Source organism: Stegostoma tigrinum, chromosome 38 (assembly GCF_030684315.1).
Source record: "Stegostoma tigrinum isolate sSteTig4 chromosome 38, sSteTig4.hap1, whole genome shotgun sequence".
NCBI classification, from domain to species: domain Eukaryota; kingdom Metazoa; phylum Chordata; class Chondrichthyes; order Orectolobiformes; family Stegostomatidae; genus Stegostoma; species Stegostoma tigrinum.
In genome coordinates this window covers 18,139,505-18,162,535 of record NC_081391.1, presented here as the reverse complement: position 1 = coordinate 18,162,535, position 23,031 = coordinate 18,139,505, and the positions used below count along the sequence as shown (strand labels likewise).

General features: G+C 44.6%; 1 protein-coding gene across 6 annotated transcripts in view; it reads left to right on the top strand.

Moving 5' to 3' along the window:
• Window positions 1–3,909: 3,909 nt before the first annotated feature.
• LOC125447133 (uncharacterized) overlaps window positions 3,910–23,031 on the top strand; it is a 38,706-nt gene continuing 19,584 nt past the window's right edge. For 2 of the 6 annotated variants that reach the window (XM_048521274.2, XM_048521275.2), the window contains exons 1-5: window positions 3,910–4,079; window positions 4,897–5,042; window positions 13,547–13,663; window positions 16,554–16,658; window positions 20,348–20,407. In XM_048521274.2, coding sequence (XP_048377231.1) covers window positions 13,595–13,663; window positions 16,554–16,658; window positions 20,348–20,407 — 234 coding nt within the window. In that variant the 5' untranslated portion in view covers window positions 3,910–4,079; window positions 4,897–5,042; window positions 13,547–13,594. Of the gene's footprint in view, window positions 4,080–4,598; window positions 4,749–4,896; window positions 5,043–7,561; window positions 7,850–13,546; window positions 13,664–16,553; window positions 16,659–20,347; window positions 20,408–23,031 lie in introns of those variants that run through there. The other 4 variants (XM_048521272.2, XM_048521271.2, XM_048521270.2 and 1 more) reach the window with 4 other exon arrangements.

Below are 23,031 nucleotides of genomic sequence, written 5' to 3'. Positions count from 1 at the left end.
CATATCCCTCCAAACACTTCTTAATCATGAACTAATCTAAATCTTTTAAACATTGTGAATGTCCACCACTTCCTTTGGAAGGTTATTCCACTCACAAGCCATTTCTGTGTAAAAAATAATTACCCTCATGTCTTTTTTAAAACTTTCTCCTCTCACCTTAAGAGTGTGCTGCTGAGTCTTGAAATCCCTCACCCTAGGGAAAAGACACCTTATCTGGGGGCGTTACAGTGGCTCAGCGGTTAGCACTGCAGCCTCACAGCACTAGAGACCTGGGTTTAATCCCAGCCTTGGGCAACTGTCTGTGCAGAGTTTGCATATTCTCCCCATGCCTGCATGGGTTTGCTCCGGTTTCCTCCCACAGTCCAAAGATGTGCAGGCTAGATGCATCGGCCAGGCTAAATTGCCCAGAGTGTGTGGGTTACAGCGGGATGGGTCTGGGTGGGATGCTTCAAGGGGCTGTGTGGGCTTGTTGGGCCAAAGGGCCTGTTTCCACACTGTAGGGAATCTAATCCATACCCCTCATGATTTTATAAAGTGGAGTGAGATGGAGTTTGACATCTCTAGATGTTTATACATTTAAGTCACATTTTATGACAGCATAACTCTTAAAGGACTATTTTGATACAGACCATGAGACGTAAAACATGAGTAATACCTGAATTCTGAGGAAGAGTCACCCTGGACTTGCAACATTAACTCTGTTTCTCTTCCCACAGAAGCTGCCAGACCTGCTGGGTCTCTCCAGCTCTAACTGTTTTTATTTCAGTAATCCCTTGAATTAAGAAGTGAGTCAGTAAATGTAACGGAATCCAAATGATAAAACAGTTCCTAAAGGGAATACAGAGAACTGATTTCAAAATCCAGAACTAGGCGTCATTAGGACTGAAATCAGGATGCACCCTTTCAATATAAACAATATCTGAAAAGATCTCCCTTTCTGAAGAAGGGTCTAGGCCCGAAACGTCAGCCTTCGCACTCCTCTGATGCTGCTGTGCTCATCCAGCTCTACACCTTGCTATCTCAGATTCTCCAGCATCTGCAGTTCCTGCTATCTCTCTCCCCCTAACGGTCAATAGGTGGTGGTGCATCGAGACTGAGATTAATAGAATTTTATCACAACGGGATATTGAGTGATACGGAGCTAAGGAAATAAATAGAGGGGCAAACATAGCTCCGCCAAGATTTAAATAAATGGTAGAACTGGCCCAGAGGGGCTGAATAGTCTCCTTCTGTTTCTATGGTCCCAAAGACATATATTTCAGCATGTTAAAGAAAATTACAAGCTAAATGGATTTGATCTTTTCTGTTCAGATTTTGCTTAGCTTTTTTTTGATACGTCCATGTTGACTGTGAGAATAGGATTTATTTCATGTCGTGTCTCCATCTTGTTTTATTGGCTTACATGTCAACATTGTTGATTAGCAAGGTCAAGGGACTACTTGTTGCAATGTCGTTGACCAGCTGATAATAATTTGCAACATTGTCACCCTTTCTGACATGTCTAGGGACTGCTGCAGTGCGAGAGGTCATAGAGTCTTAGACCTTCGGTCCAACTAGTCCATGCCGACCGTGCTCCCAAACTAAACTAGCCCCACCTGCCTGCATTTGGTCCATATCGCTCCAAGCTTTTCCTATTCATGTATTTATCCAAATTTCTTTTAAATAATGTTCCTGTAACCGCATCTGCCACTTCCTCTGGAAGTTAATTCTGTACATTCTCCATATAAAAAAAGTTGCCCCTCGTGTCATTTCTAAATCTTTTTTCTCTCACTTTAAAAACAAGCCCCTACTCTTAAAACTCCCTTCCCTCTTGCTGTCTCTCAGAAGAGATTTTAGACTCAAGGTCTCATCTTCACTCAAAAGTGGAAATAAAAGCTCCCAAGAATTTATTTTGAAGATAATTAACTGTATACGTGAAGACAAAGTTTGGTAGGTTTTTAAACATTGAAGACTTGAAAAAATAGGGGCATAATGCTAGAAATGGCATTGAGAAGATCAGCCATGATTGAGGTGAATTGTGAAGCTGCAATGTCCCTGTATTTATCCCTAAATCATAAAAACAAAATTGCTGGAAAACTCAGCGGGTCTGGCAGCATTTATGTAGAGAAAATAGAGTCAACATTTTAGATCCAGTGATCCTTCCTTGGGACTGATTACTCCAAGTGTCCATCCACTCACAGGCTGAGAGGTGGGTGTGTCAAAAGATTGAAGAAGACAGATTTTCTGGTCAGTCTTGCTTTGATGTTTGTGAACAAAGTCAGAAATCACACGACACCAAGTTACAGTCCAACAGGTTTATTTGAAAACAAGCTTTTGGAGCCTTAGTCCTTGTTCAGGTGTTTGTGAGATCTTGCTGTTTTCAAATTGGCTGCTGTGTTTTCTACAGTAAAAGTGGTCTACCAGGCAAGAGGCTTGTTCTTTCACTAGGAAGGGAGATGACTGATGATGGTTTAACCTGAGGGTCACCAACCTCAGATATGGGGACAGGTTGAGAAGGAAGGTTCTTTGTGTTAATCTCAGATGAGGCAGGAATTGAACCCATGTTGTTGGCATCACTCTGCATTGCAAACCAACCATCCAGCCAACTGAGCTAACCCACCACCCTTCCTGCAACAGTCACAACCCTTCAAGGGTATTTCATCAGTTGCAAAGCCCCACCGGCTGTGAGGGGCGCTACACAAATGCAAGTATTTCCTTCGAAAGGCTTGATAGAAGTTGATTAAATTATGAGTGGCACAGATAGGTTGAACAGCCTGAATCTATTCCCCAGGGTGGAAATGTCTAATCCTGGGGGGGTGGGGCATAGGTTTAAGGTGAAAGGGGGGAAAGCTTAAAGATGTGTGAGGCATTTTTTTTCACATAAGTGTGTAGTATGTGACTGGAGTGTGCTGCCAGACAACGTGGCAGAAGCAAATACGATAGCCATGTTTAAGAAGCATTTAAGACATGGTTAAAAATACATGAACAGGCAGGGAATAGAGGGGCATGGGCTACGTGCAGGGAGATGGGATGATTTTAGAATGGCATCATAGCACAGATATGGTGGGCTGTTTTTTTCTTTATTCATTCATTCAGAGGATGAGGGCGTCACTGGCCAGGCAGTTATTTATTGCCTATCCCTAATCGACCAGAGGGCAGTTAAGAGTCAACTACATTTGCTGTGGGTCTAGAGTCAAATGTAGCCTGGACCAGTTTGAGGATGGCAATTTTCTTCCCTGGAGGACATTAGTGAACGAGATGGGCTAAGGGCCTGCCAAAGGACCTGTTCCGGTGCTGTAACGTTCTGAGTAATCTTCCCAATCCCAGGGCACTAAACTTATTGCAGGAATTCATTCCTGTCTCAGGTTCATGTGTGGCATGAACTGCCAGAGGAAGTGTTGGATGCAGTTTCAGTTACAACACTTCGAAGACATTCGGGTAAATTCATGAGTACGAAAGGTTTGGAGGGATATGGGCCAAACACAGGCAAGTTTAGTTTGGGAACGTGGTCGGTATAGACTAGTTGGACCGAAGGGTCTATTTCCTAGCTGTATGACTGCAATTATGCACTTGGTTCCGTCCCAGTTGAAGTCAGTTCGATGCAAATGAAGAGACAAAATTCGGATTAACTGTGAGCAAGCACAGACTTGGCCACCAGTTCCATTTCTTCTCCGGGCTTCAGGTTTCCACACACACACACACACACACACACACACACACACACACACTTACCCCCCTACTCTCAACCAGATTTATGACTAAACCTCGTGTTCTATAGAAAATAGCGCACCTCCCACCTCCTTTTCCGAAGGCACCCGGATTGTGAACCGCACGAATTTTTTTCCAACCCACCCACCCATCTCTCAGCCTCTGAGTGGACGGACCCTGGATTAATCAGACGACACTCAATGGGTACTCCGCCCATAGAAACACACCACACTAACCGCTTCCCCTCCCCACCCCCCTCAGCCTCTCCTCCAGCACACGCAAGTTTTTAAAAAGATGATGGGTCTGTCAGCTCCTTGTCACTTGTGACACAGTCAGAGGACAGTGCTAGTCAGCACTAGAACAATTGGTAACTTTTCTCAAGTTGGCTTCAGGTAAGAGAAAACTTTCGTCAGACATTTTCAAACTGCACTTTTCTTTTTTAAAAAAGTTTTTGCAAAGTGCTTGCGGTGAAAACACCTCTGGATTGGTTTCAGCACCTGATTGAAATTGACATGGCCAATTTCTCTCCTAAGTTTCTGCATCGGATTGAAATTGAAACGAGCAATTTCTGTTGAGCGAGTCTCAACGTTTTAACTTTTTTTTCATGGAGTTCAGAAGAAAAATTGGGAGAGTCACTAATCTCCGAGGGATAGTCGCCTCCAACGCGTTGTGTGCGACAGGTTACAACTTTATTTCACCCCCTTGAAATGGGAATAATCTGTATTGATTCCTATGAATGACCGGGGTAGGGTGAGGGGGCAGTGAAACGGTGGTGTTAGGGATTTACGATAATCAAATTGAATTTTTATCTTCTCGTATCCTAACGTGTGCTACTCCCAGCAACTCCGGATAAAGCGCCCGCTCCACTCCGCTTCTTACCTGTCCCCATATTCCAGCATCTGCGGGAATTCGCGGCCGTACGTTTGTCAATTCTGAGGATTTTTTTTGTGAACTCAAATTCCTGGCCCACTGCCTGAGCTCGTTTCCGTATTTCGAACAAGGCGAGAGGCTTTGATTTATGAAGCAGCAACTTTCACTGAGAGAGACTTAGTTGTTTTGAAGTGAGTCTTGTTTTGAAGTGAGTCATGTTTATACAAGGTATATAGTCTGGACACACCTGTAGTATCTATTTCCACTTGATTTAATGGGGTGTGGACATTATTAGGTAGGCCTGCCTGCTTTTCATTGTCCATTTATTTTGTTTTAAAGGACTCGCCACTGCTGCCCATGTGGTGTCGATTCGACTCTCTTTGATAGAGAGTGTGTTCCAGGATTTTGAGCGGGTGACGAAGGAACAGAGTCTGATCCACACATATGGTGTGTGCCTTTAAAGTGGCTTTTTTCTAAATTACAAGGTACATTTTATCGACGATGTGACGAGTTGTTTCTCTCAACGTGCCGTTCTTTTTTTTCTTCCAAACCCCTCCTTTGACTCAAGTTTTCATTTGCCTGAACTAATATTCTTAAAGGTGCTTTGCCATCCAGCATGGTGAGTGGTAACCCTGATAACAAAGTGTCGAGCTGGATGAACACAGCAGGTCAAGCAGCATCTCAGGAGCACAAAAGCTGATGTTTCGGGCCTAGACCCTTCATCAAAAAAGGGGGATGGGGAGAGGGTTCCGAAATAAATAGGGAGAGAGGGGGAGGCGGACCGAAGACGGATAGAGGAGAAGATAGGTGGAGAGGAGAGTATAGGTGGGGAGGGGATAGATCGGTCCAGGGTGCAGTGGGAGCGAGCTCCCCTGAGGTTGGTCCGGAGGGAGGAGGGCAACTTCTTCAGGTTAGGCATCCTGGAAGAGGCTCTTCAGTGAGGTTAAAATTTTGATCAGAGATAATGGGAACTGCAAACCTATCCCCTCCCTACCTCTCCACCTATCTTCTCCGTTATCTGTCTTCAATCCGCCCTCCCCCTCTGTCCCTATTTATTTCAGAATCCACTCCCCATCCCACTTTTCTGATGAAGGGTCTAGGCCTGAAACGTCAGCTTTTGTGCTCCTGAGATGCTGCTTGGCCCGCTGTGTTCATCCAGCCTCCACACCTTGTTACCTCGGATTCTCCAGCATCTGCAGTTCCCATTATCACTGACTGGCAACCCTTCTGTGTTCGATGTGCAGTAGAAATGAACAGAAATTGCTGGAAATGCTCAGCAGGTCTGGCAACATCTGTGGCGAGAAATCAGTTAATGTTTCAAGTCCAGCGACCCTTCCTCAGAACTGTTTTGTTTGCAGTGTGTCCCTATCTCGTGTTGCCCCCCTGCCCCTTTACACAGATGTCAGTAAGGGGCAGGCCCACAGCTGATTTATTTCTTGACCCTTTTGCTTTTATTTAGCAAGGGGAACATAACGGCCAAGAATTCTTGTTTCACAGTGTCATTCATTGTCCTCTCGTGTTTGGTTTTATTTGGAGAGGGTGGGCATGTGGGAGTGTTGGGTAACTTGGGGATGGCTGGACTGTGGTACAAAACTGTGCTGGTGTCGCAGGTTTAATTCCAGTTACTGGCCGCGATGGTTCAGGGAGACTTGTAGACTTGTACAGACCCATCTGACCAAATCTAGTCCTGTTTGTCAGCATTTGGCCTGCAACCCTCCAAACTTTTCCTATTCATGTATCCATCCTTTTAAGTGCTGTAATTGTACCAGTCTCCTCCCCTTCATCTTGCAGCTCATTCCATACACTCACCACTCACTGCATGAAAAAATTGCCCCTTCAGTCCCTTTTATACCTTCCCCTCTCACTTTAAGCCTAAACTCCCTCTAGTTTTGGACTTCCCTACCCAGGGGGTAGGGAGGGGTGTGTGGGTGGGGGAACCTTGGCTACTCAACCTGTCCGTGTCCCTCATCATTTTATAAATCACTGAAGGTCATCCCGCAGCCTCCGATGCTCCAGTGAAAATAGCCCCAGCCTATTCGGCCTCTCCTGTAGCTCAAACCCTCCAACCCCCAGCAGCATCCTTGTAAAGTTTTTTTCCCGAACGCTTTCAAGTTTAACAACACCCTGCCTTTGGCAGGGAGATCAGAAAGGTGTTCCTCGTGTTATATGTTCCGTTGGCTCTCCCTGATGGAGACGGGAAGTTTTTCATCCTTTGTAGACTGTAACTATTTACCAGGTGTATTGCTATTTACCTCTTGGTATATTTTTCATAGTTTTTCCTCCTGGTCCAGCAACTTGCACAGCAGGTGCCGACAAGTGATGTGTGACACAACAAGACCCAAAAATCAATCCAGTCACTGCTCACCAAAGAGCCCTATCAGACTCGACATTAACTAATTCTCTGTCTCTGCACAGATGTTGCCTGATCTGTTGAGTGTCTCCAGCAATTCCTGTGTTTATTTCAAATCCCCAGTGTCTGTGGTATTTTGCTTTGATATATGTAACTGTATGCCCTATTGCTGGCACTTCCTGGTGTGTTCGGTGCTATTGTTGAGTTGACTATCTCCTGCTAAGCTCTGCTGGTTTAATTTCCACCTTGTAGAGTTTTCCCTAGGATTTGGGGGGTGGAGTGGGGGGAGAGATTTCATGACTCGGGACATACTTTTAAAGGTGAGAGGAGAGAGATTTTAAAAAAAAAAACACAAGGGGCAATTTTTTTTTCTACACAAAGCGTGGTTTGCGTGTGGAATGAACTTCCTGAGAAAGTGGTGGATGTGGGTACAATTACATCATTTAAAAGACATTTGGATAAGTATGTGAGCAGAAAAGGTTTGGAGGCATGTGGGTCAGGACCAGGCAGGTGAGACCAGTTTAGTTTTGGGGTTATATTCGCCATGGGCTGATTGGACCGAAGGGTCTGTTTCCGTGCTGTATGACTGACTGTGAGGGTATCAGGGTGAAGGCTGCTGTGTTGCGATCATAACCTTTTGTGTCTGTGTTACAGAATGGGCTGAATCCACTCCAGTCTCTGCTCCTGGTCCCTCTGTACATCCTGCTAGATGTGTGTGGACCTTGAATGAATTCATGACTGGCGCTGACTACCTCTGTGCTAGAGTAGGCTGTTAAGGGACGTATGGTAGCCTAGTGGTTACAAGTACTGGGCTAGCAATCCAGAGACCTGAATTTCTGCTCTAAAGAGGCAGGTTCAAAACTCATCAGCTTCGGAGAGAATTTGAGATGAAATAAATCTGAAATCAAAAATCTCGTCAGTCAGTCATCTTGAAACTACCAGGTTTGTTAACATCCTTTTGAGGAAAGAAATGTGCTATCCTTACCCGTTCAAGCATCTGTGTGACTCCAGATTGATGGCAATGTCCTCTGAAATAAACGTGCCCCTTCATATTCAAGATGTTAGCTCACCACTAATCCCTTGAGGGTATTTGGGGATGGGCGAAGAATACTGGCTTTGCCGGTGATGCCAAGAATCTGCAAAAGATGCTTGCTGTTGTTGTGTGTACCTGTTTGGATGTGTTATGACACACCTCTGGAGCAGGTGGGACCTGAGCCCAGGCCATATGGCACAGAGGTGGGATCACTACCGCAACTCCTTGAGAGCCATAGGATCGCTGTGTAGACTTGCCTGCTGCCTCCTTGGCGCTACAGCCATTGCTTCTTGTGCCCATATTGTAGAGCAAGAGGAAGAAGTGGCAGCATTGAAAGCACAATGTGTCAGCAATTGAAGTGTAGCTTAGGGATGTGTAGAGACAAGTACAGTGGTGACTGAATTATTTTTGCAATTCATTGGCAGAAGATGTTGATATCTGAGCTGCTGGCACACAACCTGATACTCCTATCGTTGGCATAAGGATGTCCCACCCTAGAGACACTGAATAACTACTTTTTAATAAAAAAACAAGTTTGGCACTCCTCCTGCAGCCCTCAGGAAATCCTGGCAATATTGTATCTTTCAGATGAGGCATTAATCTCAGGACTCCACTTGAATATAAATTTAAATCCCATGAAATAATCATGCATGGTAGTTCTCCCTGTTGTTCTGGCTAATGTTTATCCCTCCACTAATATCACTATCATGCTGAGTAGGCCACTCAGCCCCTCCAGTCTGCTGTGCCTTATGACTAATCATTTCCAATACTGTTCCATATTCCTTGATGTCTTTACTACAGCTTGTTTTGAAATTGTTTTCTCTGAGGGAGTTCAAGACAAATGACCACCCTGTGAAAGTTATCCCATTGCTGTTTTTGGGATTGTGTATGCAAATTCGATGCTCTGTTCAAGCCTTCAGATACATTGGGGTAGCACGGTGGCTCAGTGGTTAGCACTGCAGCCTCACAGCGCCAGGGACACTGGCTCGATTCCAGCCTCAGGCAACTGTCTGTGTGGAGTTTGCACATTCCCCTTGTCTGCGTGGGTTTCCTCCAGGTGCTCCGGTTTCCTCCCACAGTCCAAAGATGTGCAGGCTAGGTGGATTGGCCGTGCTAAATTGCCCGTAGTGTTCAGGGGTGTGTGGGTTATAGGGGAATGGGTCTGGTTGGGATGCTTCAAGGGGCGGTGCGGACTTGTTGGGCTGAGGGACCTGTTTTCACACTGTAGGGAATCTAATCATCAGTCCACAGGAATGGACGAGGTAAATAACTAGCTATTAGTCACCAAGAGGTGAGGCATAATTATGGTGTTCGCTGACAATCTTGTGCGGTTGTTGTAGCCTGTGTGAATTATTTTGTTTTGAAAGACCGCAACATTGCACACAAAGTAATATTGTGCCAACAGTGTAAAGCAGGTCTTTAACAGTGTTGCTGAACAAAGAGACCTTGGAGTGCAGGTTCATAGTTCCTTGACAGTGGAGTTGCAGGGAGACAGGATAGTGAGGAGGGGTTTGGTACATGGTACAGGGGTTTTGGTCAGTGCGTTGCGAATAGGAGCTGGAGTGTCAAATTGTGGGGTAGGAGAGTCCAAAACCAGAGTTAAGGTGAGAAGGGAAAGGTTTAAAAAGGACCCAAGGGGCAAATTTTTCATAAAGTCTGGTGCATGGAATGAGCTGCCAGAAGAACTGGTGGAAGCTGGTACAATTACAACATGTAAAAGGCATCAGTCTGGGTGTGTGAATAGGCAGGGTTTAGAGGCTAGATTAATATGGGACTGGATTAATTCAGGATATCTGGTTGGCATGGACGAGTTGGACCTAGGGGTCTGTTTCCATGCTGTACCACTGTTTTGTACTGTACAAGCCATGTTTTAGGGGTAGCTCTCATGTTTGAGATGGGAAATTGTGTTCAAATCTCACTCCATGGACTCGAGTCACAGCCCGGATGCTGTGCTTCAGAACTGAAGGAGTGTTGCCCTGTGTGTGCTGCCATTTGTTTGGATGAGATTCTTAAAGTCGAGGCCCCATTCACCATCTTGGAGAGGTGACCTTTCTTCCTTTTTGCTTTAAAAGGAGCAGCAAATCTGAAGAGGAGGTTGTGGGGTGGGGGGGGAACCTCAAAAATCTGATCTAGAAATGGGAGCTCGTTGTGTACAGATTTGCTGCTGCATTTCCTAAATTATGTAGGGACTAGGCTTGAAATAGTCCATTGTTGGCGCAGTGCTTTGAACCATTCCAGAGATTGTAAAGAGTTCGGTAGAAATGCAAGTCCATTTCTAAAGAAAGCGATCTTGAGTACATAGAATCATAAAATCCCTGCAGCGTGGGAGCAGGCCATTTGGCCCATCATGTCCACACCGACCCTCAGAAGAGCAAGCCACCCAGACTTACACCACTACTCAATCCCTGTAACCCTGCATTTCCTCCAGCTAACCCTCTTAGCCTGTACGCTATGGGCAATTTCCCATGGCCAGTCCGTGTAACCGGCGCAGCGTTGGACTGTGGGAGGATACTCACTCGGTCATGGGGAGAATGTGCAAACTCCACAGACGGTCGCCCAAAGCTGGAATCGAACCAGGGTCCCTGGTGCTGTGAAGCAGCAGTGCTAACCACTGAGCCACCGTGCTGCATTTACTTACCTGGATGGCTGGAAATAAGAGCAGGAGTAAGCCACTCAGACCCTCATGTCTGCTGTGCCTTGTGAGTAGATCATTTGTTGTTCATGTACCTCCATTATTTCCCACACTCTTCCATATTCCTTAATGTCTTTAGCACAGGTTGTTTTGAAATTTTTTTGAGGCTGTTGAAGACAAATGGACACATTCTAAGCCTGGCCAATTTTAAGAAGGTGGGGTAGGGAGGCTTTTTTCACTTGTTTGGCAATGAACCCACCTCCCAAGAGAGTCTGGATGCTGGTGGCATGTTCACAAATGGTGATGGTGTCTGGGGCTATATTTTGCCTCTGTTATGGGAAACCCTGGAAAAGGCATGAAATTTTCCCCAGTAAATGACCTAAAGATCTCGAATGAGGCTTCACCGAGTGTGATTGTTAAATATTCTTTTGATTATGGGCATGGTTGGCAATGCCAACATTTATTACCAGTCTGGAGTTGCCCTTGAACAATGTGACTTGCTGGTCCTTTTGTAAAGGACAGTTACGAGTCAACCACGTCGCTGTGGGTCTGGAGTTACGCGTAGCCCGACCATGTAAGGATGGCAGATTTCCTTCCTCCAAAGGCACTAAGTGAATGTATTTGTTTGGTTAGCTCAGTTGGTTGGATGCAAGGTGAAGCCAACAGTACAGGTTCAATTGCTGCTACTGACATGAAGGTTCTGCCTTGTCCACCTCAACCCTTGCCTGAGGTGTTGTGACAAACCATCTGACTTGCTCCCTTTGGTGCCCGTTCTCGAACGAGAGAGCAGCTCTATAAGCCCTCTGGGACTATGGTAACTTTACCCAAGCGAATCCAATGGGCTTCTGAGTTTTCTCTTAAAGCTTCTTTGAGATTTTTACTGAGCTCAGTTTCCACGAGCAGCCGTGGTGGGATTTGACCATGCCGTTAGAGCATTTCATAGCCACAGGTCTCGCCCAGTCTGTGTGACCAAAAAGGTGGATTTACTTTGTGGGGAAAGTGATCTCGTAAGATCAAGGGATGCGCTTGTCGGATCTGCCCAGCCTGAGATCCATCCTGCTGTTTACTGGATGGTGTGTCTCTCGTTTTAGCCAGTGAAGCCACGAGAGATTGGAGATTTGCACTGAAATAAATGTAATTGGCTGCTGGAAGAAGCCTAGTTCTTAAAATGTCAGAATAAACATTACAGGGTCCACCCTGAGAGGCAGTCCTTTACATCCCCTGAAAATCCTTGGCGGGGGGTGGGTAATAAAAGCCCTTTTGATTAGATTGTTTCCTCAAAAACCAAAATCCATATTACATTGCATCTTTCAGAACACTCCAGGCTATGAAATGTATGGGCGATGCAGTCACTGTTATAATATGGACGGTGAAATCTATGATTCATTTCCTTCTGTCAAATGTGCCAAAGTATTTTTTTGTTTTCTGCCTGAACTAAGGGGCTTTAATTATTCGTCATTCTACCTGGAGAGAGTGAGAGACTGAGCTGTAAATATTTGCAAACAACTTGGTTTCAATTGCAAGGCAGCATTCAACAGCAGCTGGTGAACTAACTTGTGCAATATGCTTCCTTTCTTTCCTGGTAGAAAGTCCCCAGTATTGGTTAAAAGGAAGAAATCTTGGGTTAGGCGTGGAATGTTGTTTGGTGGCCAAATACTTGCTATTTAGCGTTGAAAGTGCCCTCCCCTTTGAGAGTTCTTTTCTTAAAGATAAACTGTGCACTTGAAAAACCATTGCCTGCAAGGCTGTGCAGAAAAATGGGATTGGAATAGTGCATAGACATGATGGGCCAAAGGTCCCCTCTCCACGTGGTAAAAGCTCCGTAACTCTAAAGCAATATGTTGGGACTTAGATAATTTTAAACAGTTTTTTCTTCAATTCTTTCAGGGGATGAGGGTGTTGCTAGTTAAGCCTAGCATTTATTGCTCATCCCTAATTGCCCAGAGGGCAGTTAAGAGTCAACCACATTGCTGTGGGTCTGGAGTCACATGTCGGGCAGACCTGGTAAGGATGGCAGTTTCCTTCCCTAAAAGGACATTAGTGAATCAGATTGGCCTTTCTGACAGTTGGCAATGGATCCATGGTCATCATTAGGCTTTTGAATTCAAATTCCACCATCTGCCTTGGTGGGATTTGAACACAAGTCCCCAGAACAGTACCTGGATTTACAGTCCAGTGCTAATACCACTAGGTCACACCACCTCTGCTGCTTGATTTTTATCCCTTTCCTGTGTTCCCAAGATGTTGAAAGGAAAGTTAACGGATGATGTAGATCCAGTGACCTGATACACAGATGTGGATTCTGAAGTAGCGACAAATGACTGACTGTGTTCACAGAGCAGCCATTGTTGAACATGTTCGGCTTCCAGCAGCTTCAAAATGGCAGCTGTTTTTGGGTTGGAAAATCCTTCCACCCCCACCCACTTGTTCCCCTCACGTTAGTTCCTTCATTGTCACTAATTTGGCAGACTTCCAATAAAGATTCAAGCTTCTAATTCAGAAAAATGAGAAATCTGGGACTTGCTCGTTACCAAATTGCTGAGCACTTTTGACTTTCCAAGGTTTAAATCTAACTGGATTGATGGATTATTTCAAAGCTTTGTCACCTATTTTTTTTTTGAAAAGGGATCTGGTTTTAATTGTATTCCCTGCTGTAAAAAGAGTTGAATGAAAACGGATCATGTCTAATTACAAAAGCTCTTTCTCCGACATGTCTTTTCACTATCCTTGGCGTGGTGCAGTCTAGAGCATTTTTCTGTTAAATGTTTTTGGATTTCTTTCTCTTTTGTGCTTCTCTCAACAAACTGAGTGAGTGGTCATTGTGAGACCCAATTAAGCAACTGGGCAGGATTGAACATACAAACAGATGGCACCAGTGTCGGTTTAGTGATGCCAGTAGATTGGCACACTGTCTTCAACCTGTCGCTGCAGGGCAACAGAGTGTCTAACCTGGTGTTCTGTTGTAATTTTTAAGGAGCTGAAAAGTCTTTAATGGTGGAATGCAAAGTGTGGAGATGTTGAGATGAAATTTTATCATGTATGTCCGAAGAACTCATTAAAGGAGCAACAAGGGGCAGTACAAGATCTGATTGTGAGTACCTATTCTATCCTTTTAGATTTTTGTCACTTTGAGGTGATAAGACCCTCCTCCGTATCAGAGAATGAGAGACAGTAGTTGTGGTGGCGGGGATTGGTTTGGTTTCTAATCACTAAATAATAATGCTTTCCTTTTCTGGATTTTGTAGAATCTGAGGAGGTAGCCCATCGAGCCGGTGCAAGCTCTGAGGGAAAATCTTAAACCACAGCTGTGATCCTTTTTTTAAACTTTGATCCAATTTCCATCTGCAATCAGAAGAGATTTACAAGGATGTTGCCGGGGTTGGAGGGTTTGTGCTGGAGGGAGAGGCTGAGTAGGCTGGAATAATCTTCCCTGGATTGTCAGAGTCTGAGGGGTGACCTTTATAGAAATTAATAAGAATCATGAGGAGCATGGATAGAGTGAATAGTCAAGGTCTTTTTCTGAGAGTAGGGGAAAGTCAAGGGTGTAGGATTAAAGTGAGGGGAAAGATGTACAAAGGGACCTTAAGATTAAACTACCCTGCATAACTACATTTCTCTATCAAAGAGTAGGATAGTATGTCAACACAACATCATGGGCTGAAGGGCCTGTACTGTTCTATGTTCCATGGACCTGAGAGGAAATATTCCTTCAGAGGGTGGTGCATGATGGAATGTGCTGCCAGAGGAAGTGGTGGAGCCTGGTACAATTACAGCATTTAAAAGGCACCTGGATGGGTATGTGAATAGGAAAGTTTGAGAGGGATATGGGCCAAATGCTGGCAAATGGGACGAGATTAATTTAGGATATCTGGTTGGTGTGGATGATTTGAACCGAAGTGTCTGTTACTGTGCTGTACATTTCTATGATGAAGACGGACTGGGTTTGAGAGATACTAGAATGCTCCCTGCCTGTTGTAGTTGGTTACACAACTGGCTTTCACAGTGGAGTGACTCCAACAGCACGGACTCAATTCTCATACTGGCTGAGGTCACAGTGAAGGCTCCCACTTTGTTAACCTCTCCCTTTGCCTGAGGGTGCGCTGACCCTCTGGTTAAGCCACCACCAGCTGCCCTATGGTTCTGAGTCTCGTCACTTTATCTGTACCTTGGAGTGATGGATAATCACAGTTGAGGCTCTAATCTTGAGGAATTGCAGAGATCCCTTGATTTCCAGGGAGAAGGCAGGAGAATAGAATTGAGAAACACATCAGCCATGATTGAATGGCGGAGCAGAGTTGATGGGCCAAATGGCTGAATTCTGCTGCGATGTTCTAGGTTCCGTTTTTGAATCCTTCCTGCTCTTGCTGCCTGCTGTCGGTGTGCTGGAAGGATTTACAAGTTAATAATTAGGCATACACGTTGGCTGCCTCACTTCCTTCGTTACGATTTCACATGGCAAAGCTCACAAATGATACTAAAACAGATGGGAAAGCAAGCAATCATGAGGCGATTGAGTTTACTGTTGGATATTGATAGGCTCAGAGAATGGGCCAGATTCGGGGAGATGGATTTTAACATGGATCAGTGCGAGGTGATCCATTTTATCAGAGAAACAAAGGGGTGAATTATTATGTAAATAGGAAGCATATTCGAGGTGAGTCAGTGTGGAGGAATTTGAACATCTTTGTGTATGAATTGCAAGAAGTGGATATGCAGCATATAATCAGAGGCAAATGGAATCCTGGCACTTATTGCAGAAGATTATAAAAGTAAGGAAGTGTTGTTACAATTATATAAGGTGTTGGTGAGACCACAACTGAATATTGTGTCCAGTTTTAGACTTTCTTTAAGAAGGGATTTGAGGCATTGGAAGCAGTTCAGAGGAGGTTAAACAGGTTGATTCCAGGGATGAAAGGGCTGTCGTACAAGGAGAGCTTTGACTAGCTTGGGCTTGTATTTGCTGGAGTTCAGAAGATTGGGTGGGGGTGGGAGGTCTGATTTGAGGTATATAACATGCTAAAGTAGATAAGGTGGATGTTGAACAGATGTTCCCTCTTGTGAGAGAGTCTCGAACTAGAGGTCATGGATATGGAGCGAGAGGATGGAGGTTCAAAACTGAGATGAGGAGAAACTGTTTCGCTCAGTGGGTTGTGAATGTGTGGAACTCACTGGCCCAGAGTGCAGTAGGGGTAGAATCAATTAATAGATTCAAGAAAGAAATATGCTTGTTTCTGATGAAAATCAGGATAAAGGGGCTATGGGGGAAACGGGCAAGAAAGTGGAGTTGAGACCAGGATGAGATCAGCCAGGATCATAAATGGCAGAGTGGGCTTGAAGGGCTGAATGGCCTACTTTTACTCCTAATTCTTACGTGCATTATAACAAAGGCTACATTTCGAAGATACTTCGCTGAAAATCAGCGTGAGAATTCTGGTGGCTGTGAAAAATGCTGCAGAAATGCATTTGTCTACAAACTGGCTTTGTTTCTCTGTATTTGAGAAAGTTGAGCAAGGCTCCCATGAGTTGATTCATCTTTTTTTCTACTGCCAGTTGGTGGTACAGGAGTTTGGTGAAGGATTGAGTGAAGTTTGATATTATTTTTGAGAGGGGAGAGGAGTGGGCTTTCATTAAGGGTTTCACATTTCCATGAAGAATTGTTTACGTAAAGTATAGGATAGGGAGAAGGTAGTGAAACTGCTAGAAAGATCACCCTGGACAAATCACTGACTGTGAGGAGATCTGTTTGGACAGCATGCTTCTGGGGAAGGGGTAGAATTGGGGATGTTGGAGTTTAGCAATAGTACCCATTTCAGCTTCTCCTCTCCCCCACCTCTCAAGCAATGTAATGGGAGAGTAGGACAAAGATGGAAACGAGTGTTTATTCTTCAAAAGGAACAGAAACGAGGAATTCCTTGATGCCCTTGGTTTTTTAAAATTTCTGTTTAAATAATAAATCTGTTGTAAAAATTGTTATTTCTCAGGTGGCTTTCTTCCTGGCTATATTTTTATCAACAAGCTCTCTCGCTTGTCAGTTTGAAGGATTCCAACCGCACACTACGACCTATGGTTCAGCAATCGAGACCCTGGTGAGTTGAAGAGGGTGGAAACGCGTGCACACAAACACTGGTTTGGCTTGGGAAGGGGTTTAGTTTTTACTTGTTCGTCAAATTATTCAACCCTCCAAGAGGCCATTGAACCCTTTGGGCCTGTGATAGCTCTTCACAACAGCCATGCATTTATGCCTGCTTCTCTCTCTACTAGATTAATACCTGGAACGAGCAAATTGCCTCATGAGGTAAAAATGAGGCTAGTCCTGTATCCCGTGGTGTATAGAAGAGTCAGAAGCATGTTAGATCCTGAGGGGACTTGACTGGGTGGGTGTTGAAAGGATGTTTCCTCTTTGGGGGGGGAGCAGGTAGAATCTGGAACTAGGAGTTGTAGTGTTAAAAATAAGGGGGCACCCATTTAACAGATGAGGAAGCATTTTTCTTGAGGCTTGAGTGTCTTGGAATTCCTTACCTCAAAAGGCAGTGGTTGGAGATTCTTTAAATATTTTTAAGGCCGAGGTCGGTAGATTATTGATGACTGAGGATGAAACAGTATCAGAGAGCAGCCGTGATCTTATTGAATGGGGGAGCAGGCTGGAAGGGCTGAGTCGCCTACCTTTGTTCTCTCCCAGGTCCCCTGCAAATCCGTCCTTTTTTTGAAATGTTTATCCAGTTCCCTTGCTGGACGATCACAATTGAATCAGTTTCTGCTTGCTGTTTTGAACGAATTTAAAAGTACAGCACAAGAACAGACCCTTTGGCCCTCCAAGTCAGCGCTGACCATCATGCCCTAATTAATCAAAAAAACAAACCTGCCATTTTATAATCTTCGTTCCCTCCACTGTCTGCATGCATCTTAAAAATCTTCGATGTACTTGCATCCACCACCTCTTCTGGCAGTACATAGGCTGTTAGCACACTGTGAAAAATGTCCCTCGCACATCTCCCTTAAACTTCCCCGTCTCTCACCTTGAACCTGTGCCACCTTGTATTTGAAACTTCAACCCTAGGGCAAAAGAGCCTCTGACTAACCACCATATCTGTGCCTCATAATTTTGTAGACTTGCATCAGGTTCCCCCTGCGCGCACCCCACCACCCCCCCCCCCCCCGGGCCTCAGCTGCCGTCTTTCCAGTGAAAACAATCCTAGTCCTTTTAACCTTTTCTCCAAGCCGATGCCCTGGAGACCAGGCAACATCCTGGTGAACCTTCTCTGCACTCTTTCCAAAGCTTCCACATCCTTCTAGTGGTGTGGTGACCAAAACTGCATGCAGTGCTCCAAATGTGGCCTAACAAGGGTTTGTATAGCTGCAACATGTTTTGCCAATTCTTGTACTCCATGCCCAGGGCGATGTAGGCAAGCATGCTATATGCCGCCTTAATCAATTACCTACCTGTGTTGCCACTTTCAGGGGACTGTAGACCTGTACATCCAGATCCATCTGAATGTTAGTGTCCTTAAGGGTGCTGCCATTAACAGCATAATTTGATCCACAAATGCATTGCCTTGCATCTGTCTGGATTAAATTCCATCTGCCATTTCTGTGCCCAGGTCGCCAATTTATCTGTCCTTGGACAATGATCACAAGAATTTTCGAAATTCTTCTTTTGCTCCTCACTCCAAAGAATGCTGGCGTTCTGAAGAAGAGTCTTATTGAACCGTTTTTGTCTGTCCACAGCTGCGACCAGACCTGCTGAGTTCCTCCAGCAATTTGTTTTTATTTTTTGATTTCCGCGTTCGTTCTCTTACTGAAGAAAATCCTCAGCAGGTCTGGCAACATCTGTAAAGACAGAAATTGAATTGGTGTGCTGTCAGATCTGGCAGAGGTCGGCAATGTAATAGTTTCTTTTTAATGCAGAACCATACCTTTGTCTCTCCTTTGTTCTTTTTGCTAATTGTCTTAAAATCTGTATCCAGTGGTTACACATTCTCCTGGCAGTGAAAACAGTTTCTCCTTGTTCAGTTAATCAAAATCTCTTCTTAAATCAAGAATAATTCCATTAAATCTCCCTGATTCACTTTCTTTATTCATGGAAAATAGTCCCAATATTCCTAGGCCATGGAATCACAGCCCTTGGTAAATCTCAGGGGCCTTCTCCTAAACTGAGCATTTTTTTTGTGAAATTCACCATCAGTATTGGATGTGCTGTCTGTCCTTCTCTTGAAATGGATTGGAGAGATCCTGGCTGGAGTCTTTTTTTTTTTTCTGTCCTCTGAAAGGTGATGCCTCCCATGGTCGCAATGACTGCCAGCCAGGGAGGTGACAACTCAGCTTTGCCATGCCACTGGACGGACCATGTCATGTTTCCTCTTAAGCTGGGAGTCTCCATTCCAGCTCCAAGGAGGAGAGTAAAAGTTTCCAGCTTATGTCGGTGCCTGCTTAATGGCAGGTTCACAATGAAGCCACGGCCTTCACTGAGCTTAGGGGTCCGACAGCATAAGGTGTTGGAGAGTGTAGAGCGCGAGACCGTAGACTCGGAAGAAGTTTTCAGCTGCTTAAGAGGCAAAAGTTCCTTCGAGCGGGCGGTAAATCTTTGGAACGGCCTATTGGTGTATTTGGGACAAATCAGTAATCTGGTTCTTTAAGTACTTGGGTGATGGTGCAGGGATGTGATGTTGATAGAAATCAGCCGTATTGAATGATGGAACCAGCTAAAAGGGCCACCTCCCGTGTACTTTGTATGAAAACTGAAATTGCTGGAGAAACTCGGCAGCTCTGGCAGCATCTGTGGGTAAAACATGAGTCAGAATTGTACTTCAGTCCAACTTGTCCATGTCAACTAAGTATCCTAAATTAATCTAGTCCCATTCCCTCTTAACTCTCCTCTTACCATTCCAATATTGTAATTGTACCAGTCAGTATCACTTCCTCTGGCAGCTCACTTCATACACCCACCACCCTCTTCATTGAAAAAGTTGCCCCTCAGGTCCCTTTTAAATCTTTCCTTTCTCACCTTAAACCTATGCCCTCTAGTCTTAGGACTCCCTGTGCCCTGGGGAACAGACATTGGCTATGGGCTCTAAACATTGCCTCTGTTTCTCTCTCCACAGATGGTGCCAGACCTTCTGAGTTTGTCCAGCACTTTCTATGTTTTTTTTAGATCTCTGGCAATTGTAATCCTTTGTTTTCTTCTTGTGTTCTCATGTGGGCTGGTGATAGGACGTTGTGGTTGGCTTGGAGGCAGGAATAAGTTCTGTTCTCGACTAAAAATAAGTCGAAAGAGGTCAGTGTGCATACATTGCCCAATAATGGGCAGTCTCACTGGAGTGAAATCAGGAAATAATTTTTTTAAACTAAAGAATGAAAAGTCTCTTCTGCTAGATGCCCCTTATCCCATCGAACGTCACCTTGGTCAGGGGTAGAGCTTAGAAATAGGAGAATAAAATTGGGATGCGGGTCTGCTGTGATCTACTTAAATGGCAGACCAGGATTGAAAGGCTGAACAGCTTCCTCCAGGTAACTTTTTTTTTTGACTTAAAATGCAACTGTTCCCCATCGTTTTTGGTCAGTTGAAAACCTGGTGCCCAATGAAGTTGGTGGCTCTTTTGTTAAAGAAATGAAACACTGAAATGTCAGCATGCAATCGATGATTGCCTTTTCTCTTTCCTGCTGTGGTCAAAATTTTGCTTTTCATTTATTTCAATTGAAGCGCGACTCGTCAAAATTCATGAACATATTTGCGAGGAGAAATGGTCTTTGAATCTCATTTTGGTTTCTTTATTTACAGAGGACACATCTCCCGACAGACTACAACCTCACTGTTTTCCTGCAGGACGCCACCAAACTGGTAGGTTTTCCAGGATTATTGTCTGTTGCAGGGTGGTTGTTAATTTGTGGGGCGGGGAAGCTATTAGCCTTGACTGGTAAAAGAGATATTTCTCTCGCGCTCTTCCCACCCCCCCCCCCCCCCCCCCCGTGCCGTATGCCAACAGGGTCCCCTCATTTCCTATCCTTTCCCTGTCATTGCTGCTTTGTGGGAGCTTGCTGTGCACAACTGGTTACATATTGCGACAATGCTTAGTCTTGAAAATGTAATGTATTGGCCCTTAAGTGCTAGGGGACAATTTAGAATCATGAAATTCTCCCTGTAAAATGCAAGCAGTTTTTCCTGATGCTATTTGTGCAATGAAACTTCCTAATTATAATCTTTAAAAGACCTCTGGATAAGTACACAAATAAAAACATTTGGAGGGACACAGGCCAAGCGCAGGCAGATTAGTTTAGGATTATGGCCAGCATGGACTGGTTAGACTGAAGGGTCTGTTTTCTGCTCTGACTCTAAGACTCTTTTTATTCAATCATGGGATGCGTGCAACAATGGTTAGACCTGCATTTATTGCCCATCCCTAACTGCCCAGAGGGCATTACTGTGGGTCTGGAGTCCCATGTAGGCCAGACCAGGTAAAGATGGCAGTTTCCTTCCCTAAAGGGCATTAGTGAACCAGATGGGTTTTTCTGAAAATCAACAATGGATTCATTGTCATCATTTGACTCTTTTTTTTTAATACTAGATTTTTTTTAAAAAAGTCAAAATTCCACCATTTGCTGCGACTGGGTTCAAACCCAGATCTTCGTAGTATTAGCTGGCAGCATCTGTGGGTAAAACATGATAGTCAAGAGTTGCTTAGTAGTCCAGTGATAATACCACTGGGCCGTTCCTTCCCCAAAGCCTAGAACTCTGAGTGATATTTATGCTCTTACACCTTCAATCTGGCTTGAAACCAAAACACCATGCATGAAATACTGAGATACAGGCTACTAGACTAGGTGGGATTGAGGTTCACAAGGAAGAGGTATTAGAAATCCTACAGAGGATGAAGATAGATAAGTCCCCTGGGCCAGATGAGATTTATCCTAGGATCCTCTGGGAAGCCAGGGAGGAGATTGCTGAGCCTTTGGCATTGATCTTTACCTCGTCATTGTCTACAGGAATAGTGCCAGACGACTGGAGGATAGCAAATGTGGTTCCCCTGTTCAAGAACGGGAGTAGAGACAACCCTGGTAATTATAGACCAGTGAGCCTTGCCTCAGTTGTTGGTAAAGTGTTGGAAAAGGTTATAAGGGATCGGATTTATAATCATCTAGAAAAGAATAAATTGATTAGGGATAGTCAGCACGGTTTTGTGAAGGGAAGGTCGTACCTCACAAACCTTAGAGTTCTTTGAGAAGGTGACCAAACGGGCAGATGAGAGTAAACTGGTTGATGTGGTGTATATGGATTTCAGCAAGGCATTCGATAAGGTTCCCCACAGTAGGCTATTGTACAAAACGCGGAGGAATGGGATTGTGGGAGATATAGCAGTTTGGATCGGAAATTGGCTTGCTGAAAGAAGACAGAGGGTGGTAGTTGATGGGAAATGTTCATCCTGGAGACCAGTTACTAGTGGTGTACCGCAAGGGTCGGTGTTGGGTCCACTGCTGTTTGTCATTTTTATAAATGACCTGGATGAGGGCGTAAGAAGGATGGGTTAGTAAATTTGCAGATGACACTAAGGTCGGTGGAGTTGTGGATAGTGACGAAGGATGCTGTAGGTTGCAGAGAGACATAGATAAGCTGCAGAGCTGGGCTGAGAGGTGGCAAACGGAGTTTAATGCAGACAAGTGTGAAGTAATGCACTTTGATAGGAGTAACTGGAAGGCAAAGTACTGGGCTAATGGTAAGATTCTTGGTAGTGTAGATGAGCAGAGAGATCTGTGTCCATGTACACAGATACTTGAAAGTTGCCACCCAGGTTGACAGGGCTGTTAAGAAAGCATAGTGTTTTAGCTTCTATTAATAGAGGGATCGAGTTCCGGAACCAAGAGGTTATGCTGCAGCTGTACAAAACTCTGGTGCGGCCGCACTTGGAGTATTGTGTACAGTTCTGGTCACTGCATTATGAGAAGGATGTGGAAGCTTTGGAAAGGGTGCAGAGGAGATTTACTAGGATGTTGCCTGCTACGGAGGGAAGGCCTTACAAGGAAAGGCTGAGGGGCTTGAGGCTGTTTTTGTTAGAGAGAAGGAGGTTGAGAGGTGACTTAATTGAGACATATAAAATAATCAGAGGGTTAGATAGGGTGGATAGGGAGAGCCTTTTTCCTAGGATGGTGACGGCGAGCACGAGGGGGCATAGCTTTAAATTGGGTGAAAGATATAGGACAGATGTCAGAGGTAGTTTCTTTACTCAGAGTAGTAAGGGAATGGAACGCTTTGCCTGCAACGGTAGTAGATTCGCCAACTTTAGGTATGTTTAAGTCGTTATTGGATGAGCATATGGATGTACATGGAATAGTGTAGGTTAGATGGGCTTCAGATCGGTATGACAGGTCGGCACAGCATCGAGGGCTGAAGGGCCTGTACTGTGCTGTAATGTTCCATTAAAAAAAAATGAAATGATATAAAAACAGTGCTGGACATACTCCAGATTTGTT